This window comes from Bombus vosnesenskii, unplaced genomic scaffold (assembly GCF_011952255.1).
Source record: "Bombus vosnesenskii isolate JDL3184/JDL3185 unplaced genomic scaffold, Bvos_JDL3184-5_v1.1 scf7180000013264, whole genome shotgun sequence".
Lineage (NCBI taxonomy): Eukaryota > Metazoa > Arthropoda > Insecta > Hymenoptera > Apidae > Bombus > Bombus vosnesenskii.
The window spans coordinates 1,544,197-1,564,369 of record NW_022882924.1 but is presented as its reverse complement, the minus strand read 5'-3'; the positions used below and the strand labels follow the sequence as shown (position 1 = coordinate 1,564,369).

The 20,173-nt window shown below is 32.5% G+C and overlaps 3 protein-coding genes across 9 annotated transcripts; 1 reads left to right on the top strand and 2 right to left on the bottom strand.

Annotated features, from left to right (window-relative positions):
• Positions 1 to 1,288: 1,288 nt before the first annotated feature.
• LOC117240370 (exportin-1) lies at positions 1,289 to 7,610 on the bottom strand. 5 transcript variants are annotated; one of them, XM_033506387.1, is made up of 14 exons: positions 7,173 to 7,610; positions 6,160 to 6,390; positions 5,882 to 6,076; positions 5,461 to 5,811; positions 4,671 to 5,390; positions 4,355 to 4,589; positions 4,108 to 4,271; positions 3,841 to 3,975; positions 3,610 to 3,753; positions 3,390 to 3,536; positions 3,053 to 3,301; positions 2,717 to 2,969; positions 2,384 to 2,634; positions 1,289 to 2,276 (listed from the first exon to the last, which is right to left on the bottom strand). In XM_033506387.1, the coding sequence occupies exons 2-14, from the start codon at positions 6,355 to 6,357 to the stop codon at positions 2,130 to 2,132; spliced, it is 3,189 nt and encodes a 1,062-aa protein (XP_033362278.1). In that variant the 5' UTR covers positions 6,358 to 6,390; positions 7,173 to 7,610; the 3' UTR covers positions 1,289 to 2,129. The 5 variants fall into 5 exon arrangements, with proteins under 5 accessions (XP_033362278.1, XP_033362287.1, XP_033362296.1 ...); XM_033506396.1 differs by having other exon boundaries at positions 6,160 to 6,394; positions 7,346 to 7,610; XM_033506405.1 differs by having other exon boundaries at positions 7,346 to 7,610.
• A 149-nt stretch (positions 7,611 to 7,759) lies between these two features.
• Positions 7,760 to 14,135, top strand: LOC117240349 (rab3 GTPase-activating protein non-catalytic subunit). Of its 3 annotated transcripts, none has more exons than XM_033506363.1 (19): positions 7,760 to 8,220; positions 8,289 to 8,396; positions 8,528 to 8,609; positions 8,708 to 8,834; positions 8,943 to 9,144; positions 9,227 to 9,554; positions 9,769 to 10,212; positions 10,435 to 10,670; positions 10,769 to 11,134; positions 11,215 to 11,415; positions 11,496 to 11,877; positions 11,937 to 12,031; positions 12,106 to 12,357; positions 12,440 to 12,613; positions 12,694 to 12,875; positions 12,954 to 13,175; positions 13,256 to 13,546; positions 13,625 to 13,777; positions 13,865 to 14,135. In XM_033506363.1, exons 1-19 carry the CDS (start codon positions 8,136 to 8,138, stop codon positions 14,015 to 14,017), a joined length of 4,083 nt encoding a protein of 1,360 aa, XP_033362254.1. In that variant the 5' UTR covers positions 7,760 to 8,135; the 3' UTR covers positions 14,018 to 14,135. The 3 variants fall into 3 exon arrangements, with proteins under 3 accessions (XP_033362254.1, XP_033362250.1, XP_033362263.1); XM_033506359.1 differs by having other exon boundaries at positions 7,761 to 8,220; positions 10,291 to 10,670; XM_033506372.1 differs by lacking the exon at positions 7,760 to 8,220 and having other exon boundaries at positions 8,698 to 8,834; positions 10,291 to 10,670.
• Positions 14,080 to 18,764, bottom strand: LOC117240403 (acylphosphatase-2). The gene is made up of 3 exons (XM_033506452.1): positions 18,189 to 18,764; positions 17,497 to 17,623; positions 14,080 to 14,705 (listed from the first exon to the last, which is right to left on the bottom strand). The coding sequence occupies exons 1-3, from the start codon at positions 18,259 to 18,261 to the stop codon at positions 14,591 to 14,593; spliced, it is 315 nt and encodes a 104-aa protein (XP_033362343.1). The 5' UTR covers positions 18,262 to 18,764; the 3' UTR covers positions 14,080 to 14,590.
• Positions 18,765 to 20,173: the final 1,409 nt, after the last annotated feature.

Here is a 20,173-nt window from a genome sequence, read left to right as displayed (position 1 = left end):
AGCCTACTAATAAAGAATGACATCAAGTGGCATTGATTTTCTTTCCCCGATCCTTCTGCTGGAGTAATAGTGGCTTATCTTGAGACCCGAGTCGCATAGTATCAAATGTAATGGCTTCAGGGTTCCAAGTAGAGCTACCGTTCGATTCATTCATATGATACAAATCGTTTACGTTTTTATTCAAATGCAGTAACGGTATATGTACTTATTATATTCTTGCCATGACGCTCTTTTATCATTTCCTCGCTCATTTCAGAGAAAAGTGCGGCATGAGCAGTAAATATATTCATAATGATCGTGTTATCCTCGACAAAAATAATTTTGTAATAAAAATTTTAAACCGTATATCATAAGAAATAATTCTTAATCATAATTCGAACAGAATTAAACGTTTTACATTCTCTTTTGTATCATATTTTCACATAAACGGTTTTCCTTTTTTTGTATTTTTTTTAACGAAATTTATTTAGAATTTTTGTTTACCTTCACAGTTTCTATAGGTCATGTACCAATTTTTACATTATTAAGTTGTTACCATGCATTAAGATTATTTATGATTTGTAAGACCAAGCACCTGTAGCATTGATTGTGGTGGAGGCAAGCTCGAACGCGTGTATGCGCGCGCGATACGAAAATTTCTCTCTTTTTTCCTCGAGAATTTTATTCGATCTTTTAATAAATTTAAAAATGATCATTTATCCCAATCGTTCACTACTACGATATGGTAACAGTCGGTTATATTTGTAAGTTAATAATTCATTTCAAGAATTTTTCTTGGTGCAACATTATATGTATAAGAAAAATACTTTATATTATTCGTTATTTAAGTCTGAACAAAAATGTAATGTTTTCAATTTTATATAATACTATCAGTAGTTAACATTTTTTTAAAGAAGTTGTATTTAAAAATTTGTTAATGTAACAGCCATGAAGTAGAAGTAGACCCATAAATAAAATTTTGTATAAACAAAAAATAAATGTTAGAAACCTTTCCCCCAGACAATGTTATTTAAACTACCTATAAACTATTTTCATTGCTAAAGTACTAGAACAAAAAAAAAAAAGAAACAAGTATTTATGCACTGAGAGAAAATTTTTAAATATACACATATGTGTATATACATACATATATATATATATATATATATATATATATATATATATATTTTTTTTTTTTTTTCATTTACTTATCATAGTTAAATACAACAAAAATTAATTAGTTCATCCAGAACATATTTATCGCTGAAGAGTAGGGAATATCAGAAAAGTGAAATTTAAACAAATGCTATATACGACATGTAGTTTTTAATTTACAAAATTTCTCTGTATGATTTGCAGATCATATATATTTATATACTATGTACCTATATATCTATATATGGTAATATTAATAGCATTATCATACAACTTTATGCAAACACACACATATACGTGTAACATCCTCTAAATTTGCTTAAACAATACTATTTTATGTATAATACGAATTAAACATCGTATCTCAAATCCAACTTAGTTTAGAAAATGACTTTACTTACATGTATATCTTAAAATGTAGCACACTCACCAATATCAAATATCGCATGGTTTCTCCTTGTTATTATATCAAGATTATTTAATTTTATTAAATGTTAAATAGTTAAAATTTATTTAATGATATCGATAAAAAACATATATAGAAATAATTTTTTAATTCCTTTATATAGGACTTATTTTAATGTAAATCAAAATTTTAGCATACACATTATTACTGTATCAGTACCAAAGAACATTTTTGGGAAACATCTTTATTAAAGAAATATTCATTAAGACCACTAAATATCAATGTATAAATGTTATTTTATTCGCTACATAAAATAGTATTGCCCAACATGCATTCACCTGTTACTCATAACAGAAGTTTCAATTCTTTTAAAATTGTATAACAGACAATCAGCGCGTTTCGGGCTTACCTCCTTTACAAGAATGTTATATTGTAAACTTGGCTTTAAAAAGTATATAATGTATATCCATCTTGATGGCAGCTGTGGTACATGTGGGAAACATCGCAGATCAAAGGATAGAATAGTCTGTTTAACAGAATGTTTCTTAGTGAGATGTACAGAAAGCAGTTAACGAAGATGACTGGTAATTCAGTCCTGCATCTCTTCTGGTATTTCGTGAGGATTAAGTATTCCTGGTACTGCCATTTGCTGTAACCTTTTTTCTTCTTGTGCCAATCGTAATGCAGTTTCTCTCTCTTCGAGATACAGATCTGAGTCGTCTTCGCCGGTGTATTCCTTTAGAAAACAATTTATTTATCGAATTATATATTTGTACTCAATCATTGTATGAATATAAACAAGGAATCATAAACAGGAAATATGCATAAAATATCAACACTCACTCTAATTTCAACGAGGAAATCTCTAAGATGTTCCTTGAATGCTGGGATATCTTGATTAAGATTAAATAAACCTTGTACAGTTATTTTAATCTGATTATCAGTTAAATGTGGAAATGCTGTTTTAAGCAATCTTGCAACAAATTCTTGAACATATAATGTGTTATCTGGTACAGGTCCCAATGGAACTTTGATTCGCCCAAGTTCAACCAATGAAAACATGTATGCCAGAATTGTAGCATGCATATTAAGGCCTAAATGATTATAACAAAAACGAAATTAATTATATCAAAATAAACTTTAATAATCATATTGGCATTATTTGTATGTACATACCTGCTATGTGTGATGTATCTGTAACTACACTGAATATATGTTGCAGAATATCTGTAAAGTATGTCTGATAGAAGTTTTGAGCATCGGGAGCAGAAATTTCAATATTTTGTAAAAGTTGATACAATATTTGTAACCCTATATCTGCAACATTCCTCATTGTATGCTTAAAAGCCCAGATTATAGAATCAAGTACAAGCTTAAATTGTGCTGGTGGAATTATAAGAAATGCAGAGAAACAAGAAACATTCACTTCCTAAAATATAAAAATGCTCAAACTGTAATATTTAAATTACATAACAAAACGATTTGTAAGTAATGAATATTACATATAGTTACCTGTAAAAGTAAAAAGAAATTCGTTCTATGTTCCGGAAATTCTTCAAAATCCTTATTTATCATTTCTAAAGTACATTCAAACACAGCATCAAATATTTTGGGTATTTCGCTAGTAATATAACATTCCAATTTATTTACGATAGTAGCTATAGCACTTAACACCTCCGGTTCTCGAGCACAATGAACATTTGTTTTTTGATAATCCAGTAAGACGGCATCCAATAAAGGTGGTAAAAAGCTATCTAAGACCTGATCATGATATATACAATAAATTAAATTGTTTTGATAATACTAACAATCTTTAGAAGATATAACCATTAGATTAATAAAATTCTACCATTTGACGATCAGTTGTTCTGCTGACCCATTCTGAGATCAATTTTAATGTTTCCTTTTTCACTACTCTCATACTTTTAATTAAAGATTGTTCCATTACTACCTCTCCATTCAAAGCTATTGCAGCACTTATATTCTCACTCATAACCTGAAAAAGATGGTTAAACGCTAATATATATACATTTAAGTGTTCAATAAATTATTAAACAGTATTAATATACCTTATAAACGTTCAACATATCTAAATATATTCTTCCTAACTGTATCACGTATGGATGACCAAGTGCTTTACAAGCCCTTACATTTGTTTTCAAAATACTAGTAAGTTGTTTGATAGCTTCTTGATCTTTTAATACATCTACATTCTTAAATAAAATATTTTTGTTAAGTTAAGCAAGAATTAATTAGAAGAACATTAAGTTATAAAGTGTTTCTGATTTTTTAATATTTACTTTAGATGCTTGACTTATTATGTCATCCCACACTTGATTTGGTAAAAGCATATACCGTTCTATTAACTCTTCTTGCATCACTGTGTCTGTCTGTGCAAATATCATATATCCAACTGCTTCATAAAATGTATGTACCTATATTATAGCATGAGCATGTAAATAAAAAGAAAGTTGTATTCAACATACGTATCATCAATAAATATGTTAAAAATTTTTTGCATGTAACATATATAACATAACTATTTCGTACGTTTTCAGTGATTTTACCTGCTGTGTTTGAAGATCACAAATGATACTACTAATAGTAGAAAGGATTTCTTCAATAAATGGTACCAATTCTCCTGTTTGTGGTGTGACAAAATGTCGCCTACATTTCAATGCTATTTTTATAAATGTATCACAGGCCATATCTTGTACACCATCATGAGTTTCTGTAAGAATATTTAAATTACTTAATATATTTTTGCATTGAATCTATAATGTTGTGGAATCGTTATACGATGTAGTTCCTTACCATGCATAAATTCAAATAGCTTATTTACAACAGTCTTTAAAAACTTCCAATGCGCTCTGAGAAATCTTGGATATTGCCCAACTACATACATAATATTACTAGCAATAATAGCTTTATTATCTTTTCCTTTCTTTTGCTCACAAAGACCAAGAAGATCTTTGATAACAGTTACCAAAAATCGTTTTTCATCTTCTTCGTGCATTGCACCGGAAATGCTGCCTATTGCCCAGCATAACTAATAAAAAGATTGAAACTGTTAGTAAACCATGGTATTTTTATTATGAATGCTATAATAACATCTTAAGCATATGTTTACCGCATTGAGATTTTTCCAAGACCATTCTGTTCCATTTACTTGGTTTTGTAGCTTCTCTGTCATTATTCTTTCAGTATCCATATAGTCAAGATGAGTAAGATACACAAGAGTTTCTCTCATATTTTTATATAAATTAATAGAATCAGTATCTTTCATAAACTCCCTAACAACTTCCCCATTCTCATTTTCTACAACAAGAACTTCTTCGGGTTTAGCCATTCTGCTGATCATGATATATCGTACTTTAGTTAAAACCGGGCAATAGAATAATCTCCTAGACGGGAGAGTCATATTTTTAACCATAAATAACGGCGTTGGGGGTGCAAAAGGATTTGCTCTATATAAATCCATTGCTAATGCATTCCAATATTCCAAACAGATCTTAAATATTTCAACTTCTTCAACCTCAGAAATTAAAACAAGGTAGTGCAATGCTTTGAGTAGTAAATCATTTAATTGCTTTTTTTCTATAAATTGCCCATGTTCTTTTAGGTATGTGCAAAGGAATATAGCTAAATTCTGAATAAAATTTTGTTCTTGATCTCCACCAGCTCCATACGCTTCGCGTATATTTGTTTCAAGGGGTAGAATCTGTTCTAACTGTCGCATTATATTAACAAACAACATTACGAATGATTCTTCATAGGTTGGTGCTGTAACACCAGCGATTTCAGTCAAGCATTTTAGTGTAATGTTTCTGAATATTGGTACATTTAAGAACTGTAAAGAAAATAATAAAAATACTATAATATTACATAACAAAAATTAATAAAAATTATGTTATATTTACCTTGAATACTAAAGTATTGATTAATTTTGTTTCAAAAATATATCCCAAAGGAATCCAATTTAAAAACCTTAAAAGAGTTTCTAATGTAACTGCCACCAATTGAACATTTTGTGAATTATCCAATACAAACTGACAGAGATGAAAAATATGTGAGAATTCATTACACATTGTATCTTTCAAATGTTTTGCTTTTGTTTGCGTCATTTGTCCACTTGAAAAGTCAAATACTTCTTCCGATAATAATTTTAAAATTGCCATATTGTTTTGACAAAGACTTTCATTTGTTTTACTTGCACCAACAATGTCACCAATGAAGGATTCCCAATTTTTTGGCCATTCACGTTTTAAAACCTGCAATAGATGTGGTTTATTAAAATGAAATTTAAATAGTTTCTATATTCTTGCAACTTTAATTACTTACCTGAACTAAAATCATATTAAGTTTATTAAGATAAACTTTTGAAGCCTCCATTGTTTCTGGATCACTGCTTGTCTTTATAATAAGACCCACAATATACTTCTTTATACCTTCACATTGATTTCGTGGTAATACTTTCCATCGTGTCTTTATAACTTGTTCCAGTATTTGTAGAGCATAATACTTTGTTTGTTGGTTCTGTACACATATAATTATACATAAATTAAATAACTCTCTACGCACTTTTAAGAAATATTATTTTTAATTAAAGAAATCCTTGCCTGTGAATATTCTAGAATAGTATCTACACGGGTCCATGCGTTTGGATGTTCTTTAAGTGTAGTCAATACTTCTTGTGCAACTCTCTGTTGCTCACCTATCCCAGTGTACATACAACCTACTATGTTATCAAGAAGTGTTATATCTAGCTTTTGATTGAAATCCAAAAGCTTAGATGCTTGTTCTGCTAATGTTGCCATTGTTTATTGTAAATTATCCAATTTTCATACACTCTATCTGAAAATAATTAAATTTGATATATTTATTTCACTCATTAAAACTAGATATATACTGCATCAATAAAACACAAATATTACAAGACATCATGTTTCCAAAAAGGGGCTATCTTATTCCACAAATTAATGAATAGTAAAAAAAGCATAACTTAGTACAAAGTGAAAAAATAATTCTAGTATTAAGTTTAAAAGTATATTTAACAACATAAACAATATTAACATTTACTGTTAATAGACAATGTACATGAAAAGACATTGTGTTTCTCTTTTTAATATTTCATTATCTTTAGCAAAATGCTTGTCATATGTTGTTAAAATTTTACAGGCAGGAGTATTAGAATCCTATAGAAGATTGTATTATTAAGTACTATTGTTTTGCTTCTATGTGAAAACCAATTATTTCTATTTATAAACAAGTTAAGTGTATTGAAAGAATAGAACGTAATGTAAATAATCAAACTAAGCAGAAGCAATAATAAAAAGGAAATCATTGTTAACATGTAGCGAGGGAGGTCACCGCACTGCGACCGCTCGACCTAACCTACATTTGACAATCGCAAATAAGGTTATGTGAAAATTTATTGTGCGTAATGTTTGAAAATTTAGTGTAAAATGTATTTCCTTTAATACATTCAATCAAGCGGAAATAAATAGTAATAGAGATGTAAAATATTAATAACAGATCATTGGAATTTGTAGATTTTTGTTATCCGGGTGCACTTTACTCATTGCGTCGTTGTTCAACGAATAAAGTTATCATAAACGACGTTTGCACATACCGTATCAACTCCCACACATAGATTCTCAATTCGTAGGTAAAAAACACACGTTTCACACGAGTAATCACAATCTCTCGCAGTAAATCACAATCAGAAAAAGGCCAAACACACAACCGCTGATTCCCGCGCGCGACCAATTTCGTTCCTCGTTTCACAGACTCGCTGTTCCTCACCGTCTCTTTCTCTCTCTATCTTTCGCACGTTCTCTCGCTCGTCACTCCTGCCTCTGCTCCGTTTGCGACGATCGCCAGTGAAGAGAGCTCCACTCATAAATGTACGATACCCACCGAGGCCGTTCTTCGTCGTAACTATGTTTCTTAAATCTCATACAGAATTTCTTCGTTTTCCCCCCACATTCAATGAGAAATGTGTAAAATGGCAGCTTTACGTTGTCCTTAAATCCAACCTACAGATTTTCGAAAATAATAACAAAATGGCTGAACACGTTACGCGGACCATTGCAGAGAAACGAACATTTTCATTGGTCCCAACGATCTGTTTTGTCCAATCAGAAAAACTCTAGCGACTGTTTCTAAACGTCACAAATTACGTCACGTGATGTCATGCAACACGTGTTCTCCATTTTGACTTAAAATTTGGTATGAATAACGTTTCATATGAATGGTTAATGCGCATCTACATTTTGCTTCTTAGCTAAAGTTGTCAATCCATGTTGACGTTTATGTATTTTCGATTTTTTGATATTCATAACGTATTATTAATGCAATAAGAACGGTGACATTGTATTGAATGTTTATTTACCACGAAATGTGAAGTCTTAGATGAAGAATCTCTGCGATTACTATCCTATTCGCAAGCATATGACAGTTTGTGGTTTATTGTCTTATTGTGAAGTGTCTATCAAAATTTCAATATTCTAATCACCTGAGTAACATTTGTAATATTAGAGTGATCAAAGTTTGAAATTATTCAAAACAGGCATATTAATGTAATTGATTAGATATGTCTTGTCAAATAAAGGGAATTGCAAATCTAACCAATACAAGCAATATTAAAGAATTACTTTTTGGAGATTCTACTAGAAGACGTAAGTTACTGTATTCTTTTGTTTTGTCTCCTAAAGGAATGGTAAATGTCAGTGTCAACATTTTTTAGATGACATTCCACAAGATGAATTACCACTACAAGACTGTTTTATATCATTATCATCAACTGGAGATGTTCTTGCTATGGCGAATAATACAAAGATGATTATATTAATTTGTATGTCTCATATTATTGAATTTTAAATAGTATATTTCTACTATGTAATATATATAACTTGTTTAAAAATGGCAGTATATTGAACCTAGAATATTTAATTATTTATAATTAATATAATAATTTCATATTAGCAAGGTGGGATTCATTAGAACCAGATGAAGCAAAAAATAAATTTCATATGATATGGTATGGTGAAGTTGCAAAAAAAGATAAGTAAGTCTTTATTATAATAATGTTATGTTAATTTTTGTATCTTTTTACTATGATAAATTTCTTTGAAAATATGTCCATATATTGAAAGTGTTTTTTAGTGAATGGATAACATCTGTAATCTGTTTACCATTATTGTCATTGGGAAAAGCTAGCAGTGGCACTAATCCAGATTGGACATGTATTATAGTTGGTTTTAATACTGGTTTTATCAAGTTTTACACAGAAGTAAGTCAAGTTTAACTACATGTGTGATAATCATTCAGAAAATGTAATCCTTACAGTTAAACTAAATTATAATAGAGATGAATATAAAGTTATTTATTTTTTACTTAGACAGGTGCATTATTATTTGGGGAACAATTGCATAATGAACCAGTTGTGGGATTAAAATGTCAATCTTTTCGTTCACCTAAACACGTAGGTGATATTGGTTTGGCTGAAGAAGTTCATGTGACATATAATAGTGTTGTGTGTGTCTTGCAAGGTTTTCCCTTGTTTTCCACATTAAGAGCATGTAGGAATTATTTAGCTAGAGGTATAGAAATCAAAATTATGTTATTATTCTATTGAAATTTAATATTTATAATAATATGTTTTTTTTTTTTTTTTACTTAAAGTTCAAGCAAACTGTGATGACCTACCACCTATTACAAATTTATCATATAAGAAATGGGGTTATAAAAGCCAAGATATTGTAAATGATTCAGAAGTAATTGGTACTACTTCTGTAAATAGCTTTGATCATCTAATGACAGCTTCAATTTGTGGTGGATATAACGCATCTTATAGATCTAGTGCACCACAGCATAATTTAGTTCTTGTGACTGGTAAACGTCCATTTGTTGGTTTTCATTATGCCTTAGAAGGTGGTTCAGCTCCAGTTTTATCAGATGTTGCAATAGCAATGGCCAGCAAACTAGCAAATGCTATTGGAACTGCTGTTCCGTAAGTGTTGCATAATAAATTCATGTTATGCATATATTGTCAAAAGAATATGCATCATCAAAAATCATCTGCAAGAAGAGATATAGTTAAACTACATTACTTGAATGTCACATACAATGTTTTAATAATTGAAATTTTAATTGTTAACCATGTCATTATAAATATAGAGAGTTTTGCAATTATATATCATTTCTTTACTATTCTTTCTGTTTAGTTGGCTTCCTCTCAATTGGGGAAATTCAAAACATCAGGCATCGCTCGAAGCATCAAAAACTAGTACTCATGAACCAGTTGAACCAATGACTTGTAGATTTGGCTTAAGTGATGTTATGAGAGAGGGTTATTCGATAATATCCAGTCCAAATAAAGCACTGTCAGTAATATTAGATGCAATGGGCAGAGTATTATTAGTAGATAACAGATATTGCATAGCTACAAGAATGTGGAAAGGTTATAGAGATGCACAATGTGGTTGGATTGAAGTGGAGGAAGAAAAACATTCTGGAATGCACAAAGGATTTACTAAGTTTAAACAGACTCCGCAATTGCGTTCTGCTTTCTTTTTAGTTATTTATGCTCCGAAAAAAGGTGTAATAGACATATGGAGTACTCAACAAGGTCCTAAAATTACTACATTTACTGCTAGTAAACATGGACGGTGAGTAACTCTCCTTTTTAGACATTTCTATTGGCAACTGATGTAAAATTATTGGTTTAAGTGAGTGTTATTGTATAGATTACTTTATATCAATTATGGTCTTCTTGGTGTAAATGATAATGTACATCTATCAAAAAATAAACCACAATATTCGTGTGTATTTATGGACCCACTTGGAGGTTTGAAGGAAATTACAGTACCATTTCATTTTGCTCTTAATAGTAAAAATGGGAAGAGAGCACGTGATATACATATACTTAAAAAATTGAAAACATTTTTACGAGAAGAAGATTTTGAATATGAGAAATTAATATCAGAAATTGAGAGTGTGTGTTCAGATTTGAAGAGTAATGAAATAAAAGTACAAACATTGGAAATGTTAATGTCAAATAAAAATATTATTCCTGATGCTTTACTCGCAGCTACAAATTGTTTTATCAAAAAACTAGATGAATATGGTACGTACATATTTATTATTAATACATAGTTCTATACAAGGTTTTATTCCGCCAAACTGTTATTTGAAATAATAAACACAATAATTTTTATATTACAGAAAAAGAAGAAATGGAACCTACAACAAAAACACTTTATTTATTAACAACACAGTTGCAGCAAATAATTAACTTTTATAAGCATATTAAATCTCAGTTTGATACACCAGAGTATAATGTTTCTATAGATGATAATAATACAAGTTTACCTTTGACTTTGTTAACTACTGAGAAAGAAGTGCACAGAATTTTTGAATTGTTTAATAAAGTAAATAGTTACACGTGTTCAGATTCTAGTACAGAATGTAGAGTAAAATTTAAAGAGGATGGAAGAATATTTTTAGATTTTTTATCTTGTTTCGAGTTTGGAACATCAGGATTTATAGATATTAAAAAAGACATAAAACCAGAAAAAGAACATCAGATTTGTAAGTATTTTAGTATGTAATTTTAGGAATATATATTTTATTAATATATTATTTATTAATAATTAGGCTTTTTCTTTTAGCTCAATTAATGTATAAAGGCTGCGTATATTCGTATGATAGAATTGAGACATGGAAAGAAGTCGCTAAAAGTAGTAACATTCAACCATTCGTTTTCATGAAATTTGCTTTAATATACTGGCTCAATAAGAAACGGGACGTATCTTTAGAACTAGAACTAAAACAATTTACGCAGCTCTTAAATGCTATTTGCTCAATAGCCAGTAAGTTCGGAGAATATATATCGTTAATGAGTCTAAATTCTTGTTGTCATAAAATAAACCTTATTTCTATACCTATATAGGTGTTAAAGAGATATGTGCAGAACATAATGAAATATCTTTATGGTGGAAAAAGGTTCGTAATATTCTTTTGGATTCAACAAATCCATTTAATGCACTTACTGCTGCTTTGATGTGCAGAGCTGTTGCAATGTCTGTAGAAAAGTATAGAGAAAAGTGCAATAAAAAAACTGAGGATAATAATGTTCAAGAAGAAAAAGGTATCAAAAATAAGAATGATATGAAAGAGATAAAGCAGCATCAAGATTCTATTAACAATTTAAAATCAGACGATGAACTGTATAACTTGACAAATGAATGGGAAGATATTACTAAAGATACTTGTCAATTTACGTTGCTTATTGGAAATCTTGAGGATATTGCGATTTTAGATGCTATTGTAAGGTAATTAGTAATGAAATTTGTTTGTAAGTATCATAATGCTTATAAGATTTTAATTTCAGCCAAGAACCTCCATCAGATACTACAACGCAATTTTTTGCACTACCATTTGTAAAATTTGATATATCTTTAGGATCTGTTCTCTCAAAAGGGAAAGGTATTATACCGTTGTAGTTACATGTTATAATACTATCAAAGAACGTATTTTTTATCTTATATCATTATAATTAGGTTCTGTATCGGAGATAGTTGCAAAATGGATTACTTCTACGGGTATTGATCCTTCTCAATTAGTAGATACAACAGATACGGAATTCGATCACGCACGTCCAACAAATGATTCTTTAGAAGTACTGAATTCTTCAGACGAAATTTGTAACGTCGATGATGTTTTACAATCTAATGTAGAAAAGCCTCTTTCAGAATCTCTTGATACAGAAAGTGAAGAGAAAGATAGTACAAATGCTAATATATGTATTTTAGGTAAAGAAAAATAGCATCTTTATATTAACATTTTTTAATGGTCTTCTAGATTGTATTATGCATTTTTCTTTTTGATTTTCAGAAAGAATTAAATTATTAAAAGGCCATTTTCCATACAGTTTGACAACTAGTGTTCTGCTAGCTAATATCTGTTGGGAATTTGCTATGTCGTGGAATAAAGATATTTCGCAATTGAAGTCGCTCGAAGCTGCATTATGTGTTTTACGACAAATACCAATGAAACGTATGAGGCATGGTGAGAGAAGATTCTAGAAATTATTCGTTTTATATATTATACGTTTTTGTTATTTTGTAAATAAATTACTTCCTTGTTAGGTGTTTGTTGCTTATTATGGTCAGTTCATATAAAAAAACGAATGGAAGCAGTTGCAAAATTAATTAATAAGCTTGGAAAACTGCCAAAAGAGAGATTGTGTATGCAGGAAATCGGTTTATCTGATGCTCAAGCAGTTATATTTCTACAAGATTGCGTCACATTTTTAGAAATATTCATCGACGTAAGTTTTTGATAGATCAATGCTTTGTGTAATATAAAGTTAATTAAAGCGATATAAATATATTTTATGTCGTACTAGTCTGAAATGCTCGAAGTAGGACAGAATATTGTAATTAAATCAGAAGAACTATGGGAAGTATGCACTTCCGGCCCACAACCCTTTGCTGCATTAGCTATTTTTCAAGCACCCGCTTGGTACGATCTAATCATGTTACATCTACAATTAGCTAACGTCTTACATATGATAGCGCATTTTAATTTGAAAGTTCTAAAACCATTAAATAATTTGTTTGATTCTGTGGTGAGTAAATCAAAAGTATCGTTTATGAAATTTACATCTATATTTATAATTTTTATGCACGCTGAATTCTAAATATATAGGTACAGCCATACTTCTTCCAATCAATGGCAGACAAAGTAATGCTAACATGGTACAGAGACGATAAAAGAGATAATTTAAGAACCACGTTTTTATGCAGAATAATTAATGCATCAATGGATTTTATCCATCAAGAAACAATAGATGGTAAAATGAGTAGTTCGATGCAAGCTATTCAATGGATGAGTAAATGTCAAACATTAGCATCTATCTGGAAAATAAGTAACGATGAACTAAGGATACATCAAGTTTGTCAATTATATGTGATTGGTTTTGACCGACTAGCAGAGGAAGTAAGTATAAGCAGGATTACAATTTAATATATTCAATAGCATACCACAGAATAGGAAACATTTGTCATTTTGAGATAGGTTGTTACAGCTGTAAACGATGTTGAGAAATTAGCAGAAGATCTTCTGCCGATTGCTGGAAGAAGAATGATGGCATATCTTTCAAAATCACCTGACCTTTTAGAGGAAGTTTCTCGTATAAGTCCAGCTCTTACGAAATACTTGGAAAGTCTCGTAAGTTCTACATATCATAAAATTTATTTCGAACATTTTATTCTTAATAAATTTTAATATTAGTATAAATGAGATTACTATTTTTAGGATGTGCCGGACGTAATTTATACGAATTGTTCGAACGATGACACTATCGAATTGATACGACGAGTCTCAAGACATTTGCCCGAAACACACTCTAATTATCATCTTGCGCAATTAATGTTAGATGCGGTGTTTATTTACGAGGGAACGACATGATACTGAGATATTTAAGTAAATTAATTTGTTGTAGGGAATGAGTATAATAAATTTATCTGTGCTTTCTGTTTTTAATCCGTTGTATTGAATTTGATGTTTTAAGTAAATATAAAATATATTTGACATGTATCATTAACATCCCATTACATCAGAGGTGCTTGAAACATTGAGATATAACACAGAGATATTTGATCACAACGAACTGTGACATAAATATGCATGTATGTTTACATGTCACATATGATGAATTAAAGAACAAATATTCTATAACTCTATGTGTTTTTATTTAATTTGTTTTTCGTTAAAAATAACTGGATATTTAATCATTTCGAATGATACATCTTACAATTATTAAAATATCTTGTAATTTTCATGCACTAATGTTGCGTAGCTTTTAATCTATGAACAATTTCAATACTTTGAACTATATGTTTTCATAAAGAATCATTTAATTATTTAAGCTTTTTAATTGTATTAAAAGTATATCGATGCTTGTTACTTTTCGTGCCTTTAAGTACATCTTTTTGATTTAACTTCCAAAGAAACGTGACATTGAAAAAAAAAATAGTTTAATTAAAAACGTATTGCAAATCCCTTGTATTGTAGCCTACTAATGCCTTCCCAATTTGTAAATTCACAACGATCAATCTGACTACCTGGACTTCCAACATTCGTTAGCCATTGTGACCTGAAACAAGAAAACTGATTATAGTAGGAAAACGGGTTATCATGTATTTACATAATTTGTGATACAATTAGAAACTATTGTTTAAATTACTAATGAGGAGATTTACGTAATTTCTTCTCTTAATATTTACAATCTGGCAATTCTGGCTGCAACTTATTTACAAACAGCTGACAGATATCCGATTGTATTTCCGCTCGACATTTTTGCTTTTATTGTCTATTATTAGTTTTACGATGTTTGCGTATTTTATGATGATATTACGATTTTATCGCTATGCAATTCTTCTCGTCAAAGGAGAAGAGAACATTAGTCTCGCTCTATTATTTTCGAAACAAAGGATTATATAAAAATTAAATTTTTTCATTAAAAACGTCGAATTGAATTAAATTTATGACAACTGAATTTAACTTCTATATTTATCGTACAAAGTATTTACGAAATATTAGTGTACGCAAGTTTAGATTATTCATTAATAAAGCCTTAATATCATCCGTTCTCTACACGCGTTGAAATCACTGCAGTGTTCATTTCCGCGTCTGTTTCATAGAATGTGGAATTTGCATAATATCATCAAGCTATTTCAGCTCGACAAAATAGTAGAGCAAATTTCTCGTAAACGACGTCTGTCAAATTAAAGATAGCGTAAAATTGATTAATAAATTAATCGTCAAATAAGAACGAATTAAATGTGCAAATTGTATACGCAACTATCTTCGATAGTGACGAGTATAGTTTCACACACTTCGCAATTATAATTAGCGGCTAATCAGACCGAGTTCAGATATTTTAAGCGGCTCTATCGAAGTAGGATCTTTAAAGTCGATCAGCTGTCTCGCGACAACAACAGTGACGAGCCATTGGCGCACTGACTATCCCATTTATCATCGATATTCTGAATTCAGCATTTCGCTTGTGAAACATTTACGATGATTACACAGTGAAAGATTTATACGAATTCCTGAACTTATCCTTAAACTGAACAGAAGTTTGTTTCATTAAAAAAAAAAAAAAAAAAAAAAAAACAGCTTTATGTTTTTGTCTTCGATTAAAATATGAGCGCACAACGATGCGAATTCAGTGAGATTTTATTATTCGAATCAATTTTCTTTTCCTTCTTGGCAAAAGAATTTCCCTATTGTATATAAATAACATTTGCGGCATACAAAGATAACGACAAACGAAGAAACAACGTATTTGAAACGAGGTTCCTGGACGAATTCCTTCTGGGGAGAAGCCAGAAACCAATGTTTCGTCCTCGACCGAGCTATTTTCTTTGACTTCAGGTTCACGAGCAGCGGAAATTCGACCGCGAAATCAGTCTCATGACATGTCTCTTAAAGTATATAAGTGTTTAATGCCTACGTTCAAGTTTATATTTATTCGTACGACAACAGCAATTGTTGTTCGCCCGAGAGAAATAATTTATCTTTCTGGTATCTAGTTTCTTCTCTCTCTACGCAATTGGCAAAATATATGGATCAGTAGGTCTGGCTCACTTCTCTAAATAACGATTACATCCTTCTCATCTTATTCTTTCTCTGGCGTTCCTTACGAAGAATTCGTTGCTCTTCTTTTATATCCTTATTAAGATGAACCATATCACCGTTCATTTAATTTCTCGTCATCGTCGGTCTAATTTGTAAGCGAATTGCAAGTATCATTCAGTTATGATCGTTTCGGTGAAATCGACAGAATCAAACGATTAATACGTCCAATTCTGAGTGTTCTCAGAGAACATACTTCAGATCTGAGTCAGCATGTGCTTTTACGGTACGTGCGTGATATCGAATTGAACGTGGCATGTCAATTAAAAATCCCAATAGCTTGATTAAATAGCTTGCGGAATAATTCATGTATCTCCGGCGCGTGTTTTCCACGTAACGAAAATATATTATTTGCCGAAGAATCGTACGCGATAGAAGCGGTTGGTTGACGATAGTCGGAAACCGGAGCGATTCGGCGATAACTCGCGAAGGAAAGAGACAACGACGCGGTCCGCGCTATTATTTCATTAGATCATTATTAAAGTCAGGCCCAACTACCTAATGACCGTTACTCGGCAATTTGCGGCTAAGGTCACGCGATTTTACGGGAGCACTGAATTCGTGAGCTTACGTTAGCGCGCGTGTGTCATCAATTCGCGGAACGAAGGAGAAGATCGGAAGGTGAAAGGAAGAAAAAGACGAAAGAAAGGGAGATCGAGAGTTCGTATTCTTCTACATCTGATGCACAAAACGTTCTACGGAAGGGAGTTTAATCCACACACTCGCGAGTTTCTTTTCACGTTTACGATGTCTTTCCACATAATCTCGTTCTTTCGAAAATTCCAACTTTAAACTTGGGATTTAAATTGAACCTATGATGTTATAATAATGAAGCTTTTGCGTAACATTCGATTATCATTATTCATTCGTAACTGCAACTGGTTAAACAGAAAAATAACGTTAAACGTAAGTAACGTTACGAAAGATTACATATTGCGATCATTATTTCGAACAACAGGCATATCTGGGTTAATTCGACGAATTTATTCAGTTGTTCGAACGACCCAACGAACAAACAAAAGGAACGAAGCTCGGTTTTCCCTTCTTTCTACTTGTTTTCTTCCTGAGCGCAGCGAAGAAAGCTAAGAGGGGGAATATGTTCTCTGCAAATTTGCCTTATTTTATCTCTCTTTCTTGGTAATCAGAGGAACAGATAAATTCGAACAAAAATGAACTTTCACGTTGTTTACCGATCGGCGCCACCGACGGTTTGTGCAAAAGCTTCGTGACAAGGAATCGCAACTCACATCTGATCGATGAGCGCACGTGGTCCCTGCATTTTTCCGAGTATAGTGCCGGACTTGGTGTTCTTCACCCAGCCGCAAATCCCCAGTTGCTGACATATGTCCCTCACGTACTTTGGGAAATAGACACCTGACGAAAAATATGCACAGTTTAAATTATGTAATAACGATGCGAAAGAATGAAAATACGAAAAACAGATTTCATTATTTTTAGCTCTATTATACCGTCGTCCCACTGATGTTCCTCATTTGCCGATGTCTCATCGACAATTATTCAATTCAAACCGAATTAGGCAGTGACAAGTCAAATTTTACAAGAATCTAGATATAACCTTGAACTTCCTTAAGAATATTACCAGCAAAGTAACAAACCAAATTGTCACCATTTGAAGCAACAGAGATTCGTTCGTTAGTCGTCCGATCGAACCGAAGAATACGAAGAAAATTCACAAATTTTCTCTCCTCTCCATGTTAATTATCCATTGTTGCAGCGTCCGCTATCTTACAATTGACATATCACTGCGTCCAACGCACATTTCTTTCGACCTTGACGTTCTATTCGTCGCAATTCGTCCGTGGTCCCCGTAATCGTAGTAAAACAACGCGAGAAATATCCGAACGAATGTTTGGTTTTAAATGAAACAACATTAACCGAATACTCGTTGATCTCCTGGCCAATAAAACTACACTCTTACCCTGCACCTTGCCAAAGACCTCGAATTCGACGGAAAGTAGAGGTTCGTTGCAGAGAGGGTCGTCCGCTGCCATTTTACCAGGCGAAGGGGGAAAAGTCGGGTCACCTTAGCTCCACTTCTTCGATTTGTGAAAATTCGAAACGTTCCCGGTACGCGATCAGCATACAGAACACGCTCGTTGCTTGGCGAAGATTTCTTTTCGTTCTCTCTGACGGCCACTCTCTTCACCTTTCGCTGTGATACGACCTACCGACTGATTCTGATCATTGCACCACGGCGTCGCGACGCCTCAAATAGACTCCCCACCATGTCGAGTAGAATCCAATTGCGATCGATCGAAAATCGATCAACCACGACCACTAATCATTGTTGTTACCCATGTGTATCGTCCTTCGACCGTCCACGTCTTTTCTCGGGGACCTTTTTCTATATTTTTAATCGCCCTTCGCGTATTTTCTTTTTTAGTCACTCATTCATAGTCGTACGCATAGTCTTCTTGGCAGATCGGCTCACGACATGCTGGCGTTGTGATTCAATTTGAAAACGATGGAAAGAGGTGGAATTGTTCTATCAACTTTTTCCGTTTACCGTTATTTTTATTGATAAGAATTTGCGGTGCCGCGATTAATTATATAGTATAGGTAAAGTAAGCATTGTAAAAGTGTCTTCGGTTTAAAGGATACCATAACGGATGGGTTAAAGACTGTTATAATAACGATATAAATAATGTAAAGCCGAAGGTTCGTAAGCCTTAATTCTTTCTTTTTTATTTCAACGAACGTGGTAAAAGTCGCGTATACGAGCGTATAAATATATGTGTGTATATCGTTGCTCCTGTCATATGAAACAGCCTGCAGAATCTTGCGATGGCAATACGCGTGTTTAGAGAACGATGTTCGAGCGTTCGAGCGATAATTAACATTCCGATTAGTTGGCTTTTTTGATCGACCGCGATCGATTCCGGTTTTCTGCGGGACGTCGGACTTCCGGTGCAACGGCTGGCACATTGTTCATTGTGAAAATATTAAATGTAGGCCAGGAGGGCAGCCGCTTATCGTCGAACTAGCCACTTCCCATCGATGTGCCAGCCGCCCATTGTCCCGTCATTATTCCAGTTAATTAATTATTAGTACGCCATGACGTCGTAATTGATGTACAAGAGCAAAATCTGCGGGGTGTACAGGATGCGGGGGAGAAGGTTATAACCCATTTATAATGATCGTATCCAGTCTATTACCATTGTCATCATCAAGGTCTCATCTAACGCTAGGATCACAAGCGTACGCTCAAAGGTTAAATTCGATAATGCTCGATCGAATGGAGCACCGACGATCAGAGTGGCGACTAACGATGACTAGAAATCCTATGGAATCGACGCTGACCAACACTTTTCATCTTGTGATATTCTCTCGTTATTTATTTCAAATAATCACGAGTCCTTATTAACTAATCGTTTCACGTGAAATAAATCGGTTGAGTAAATTAATCGGGTCACGGATAGTCGAAACATTCACTGATCGAACACGTTCGTTTGATCGTCTATCGATCTTTCGTATTTCACTGTGTCATATCGATCTCACAATGACATTATCACGAAAAAACGCACGCATAGTTCGATCTCTGAACCAGCGTTCCGATCAAAGCGCACGGATTCGTCCCACGGAATCGCTCTGAATTTTGAACGAATCGTCGAGTAGTAATCGCCATGTACGTGTTTCTATACGTGTGTATACACGTACTTTCTAACGTATAAAACTTACGTTTAACGACACGCCTGTGTGTACGCTGTCGTGAACAAAGCAAGTTCGGTTTCGTTTCGTCGACGTCTCCGGATGCACTCGCACAGATCCGCGCTCGAAGCACTCGCAAAGTCAGAATTATATACATTCGGTTTCTTGTACTTACACGTCCACCTACCCACTCACTCACACACACACACATACACATGCATGCACACAGTCCCTTATATACATATAATCGTCACT

Coding starts and splice junctions, on each gene's coding strand:
- LOC117240349 (XM_033506359.1), top strand. CDS start 8,136: ATGTCTTGTCAAATAAAGGGAATTGCAAATCTAACCAATACAAGCAAT. Junction 9,145..9,226: donor TAGGAATTATTTAGCTAGAG/GTATAGAAATCA, acceptor TTTTACTTAAAG/TTCAAGCAAACTGTGATGAC. Junction 11,878..11,936: donor ATTTTAGATGCTATTGTAAG/GTAATTAGTAAT, acceptor TTTTAATTTCAG/CCAAGAACCTCCATCAGATA.
- LOC117240403 (XM_033506452.1), bottom strand. CDS start 18,261: ATGGCAGCGGACGACCCTCTCTGCAACGAACCTCTACTTTCCGTCGAA. Junction 17,624..18,188: donor GGTCTTTGGCAAGGTGCAGG/GTAAGAGTGTAG, acceptor ATTTTTCGTCAG/GTGTCTATTTCCCAAAGTAC. Junction 14,706..17,496: donor CGTGCGCTCATCGATCAGAT/GTGAGTTGCGAT, acceptor TTCTTGTTTCAG/GTCACAATGGCTAACGAATG.
- LOC117240370 (XM_033506387.1), bottom strand. CDS start 6,357: ATGGCAACATTAGCAGAACAAGCATCTAAGCTTTTGGATTTCAATCAA. Junction 4,590..4,670: donor CTTGGAAAAATCTCAATGCG/GTAAACATATGC, acceptor TCTTTTTATTAG/TTATGCTGGGCAATAGGCAG. Junction 3,754..3,840: donor TAATAAGTCAAGCATCTAAA/GTAAATATTAAA, acceptor ATTTTATTTAAG/AATGTAGATGTATTAAAAGA.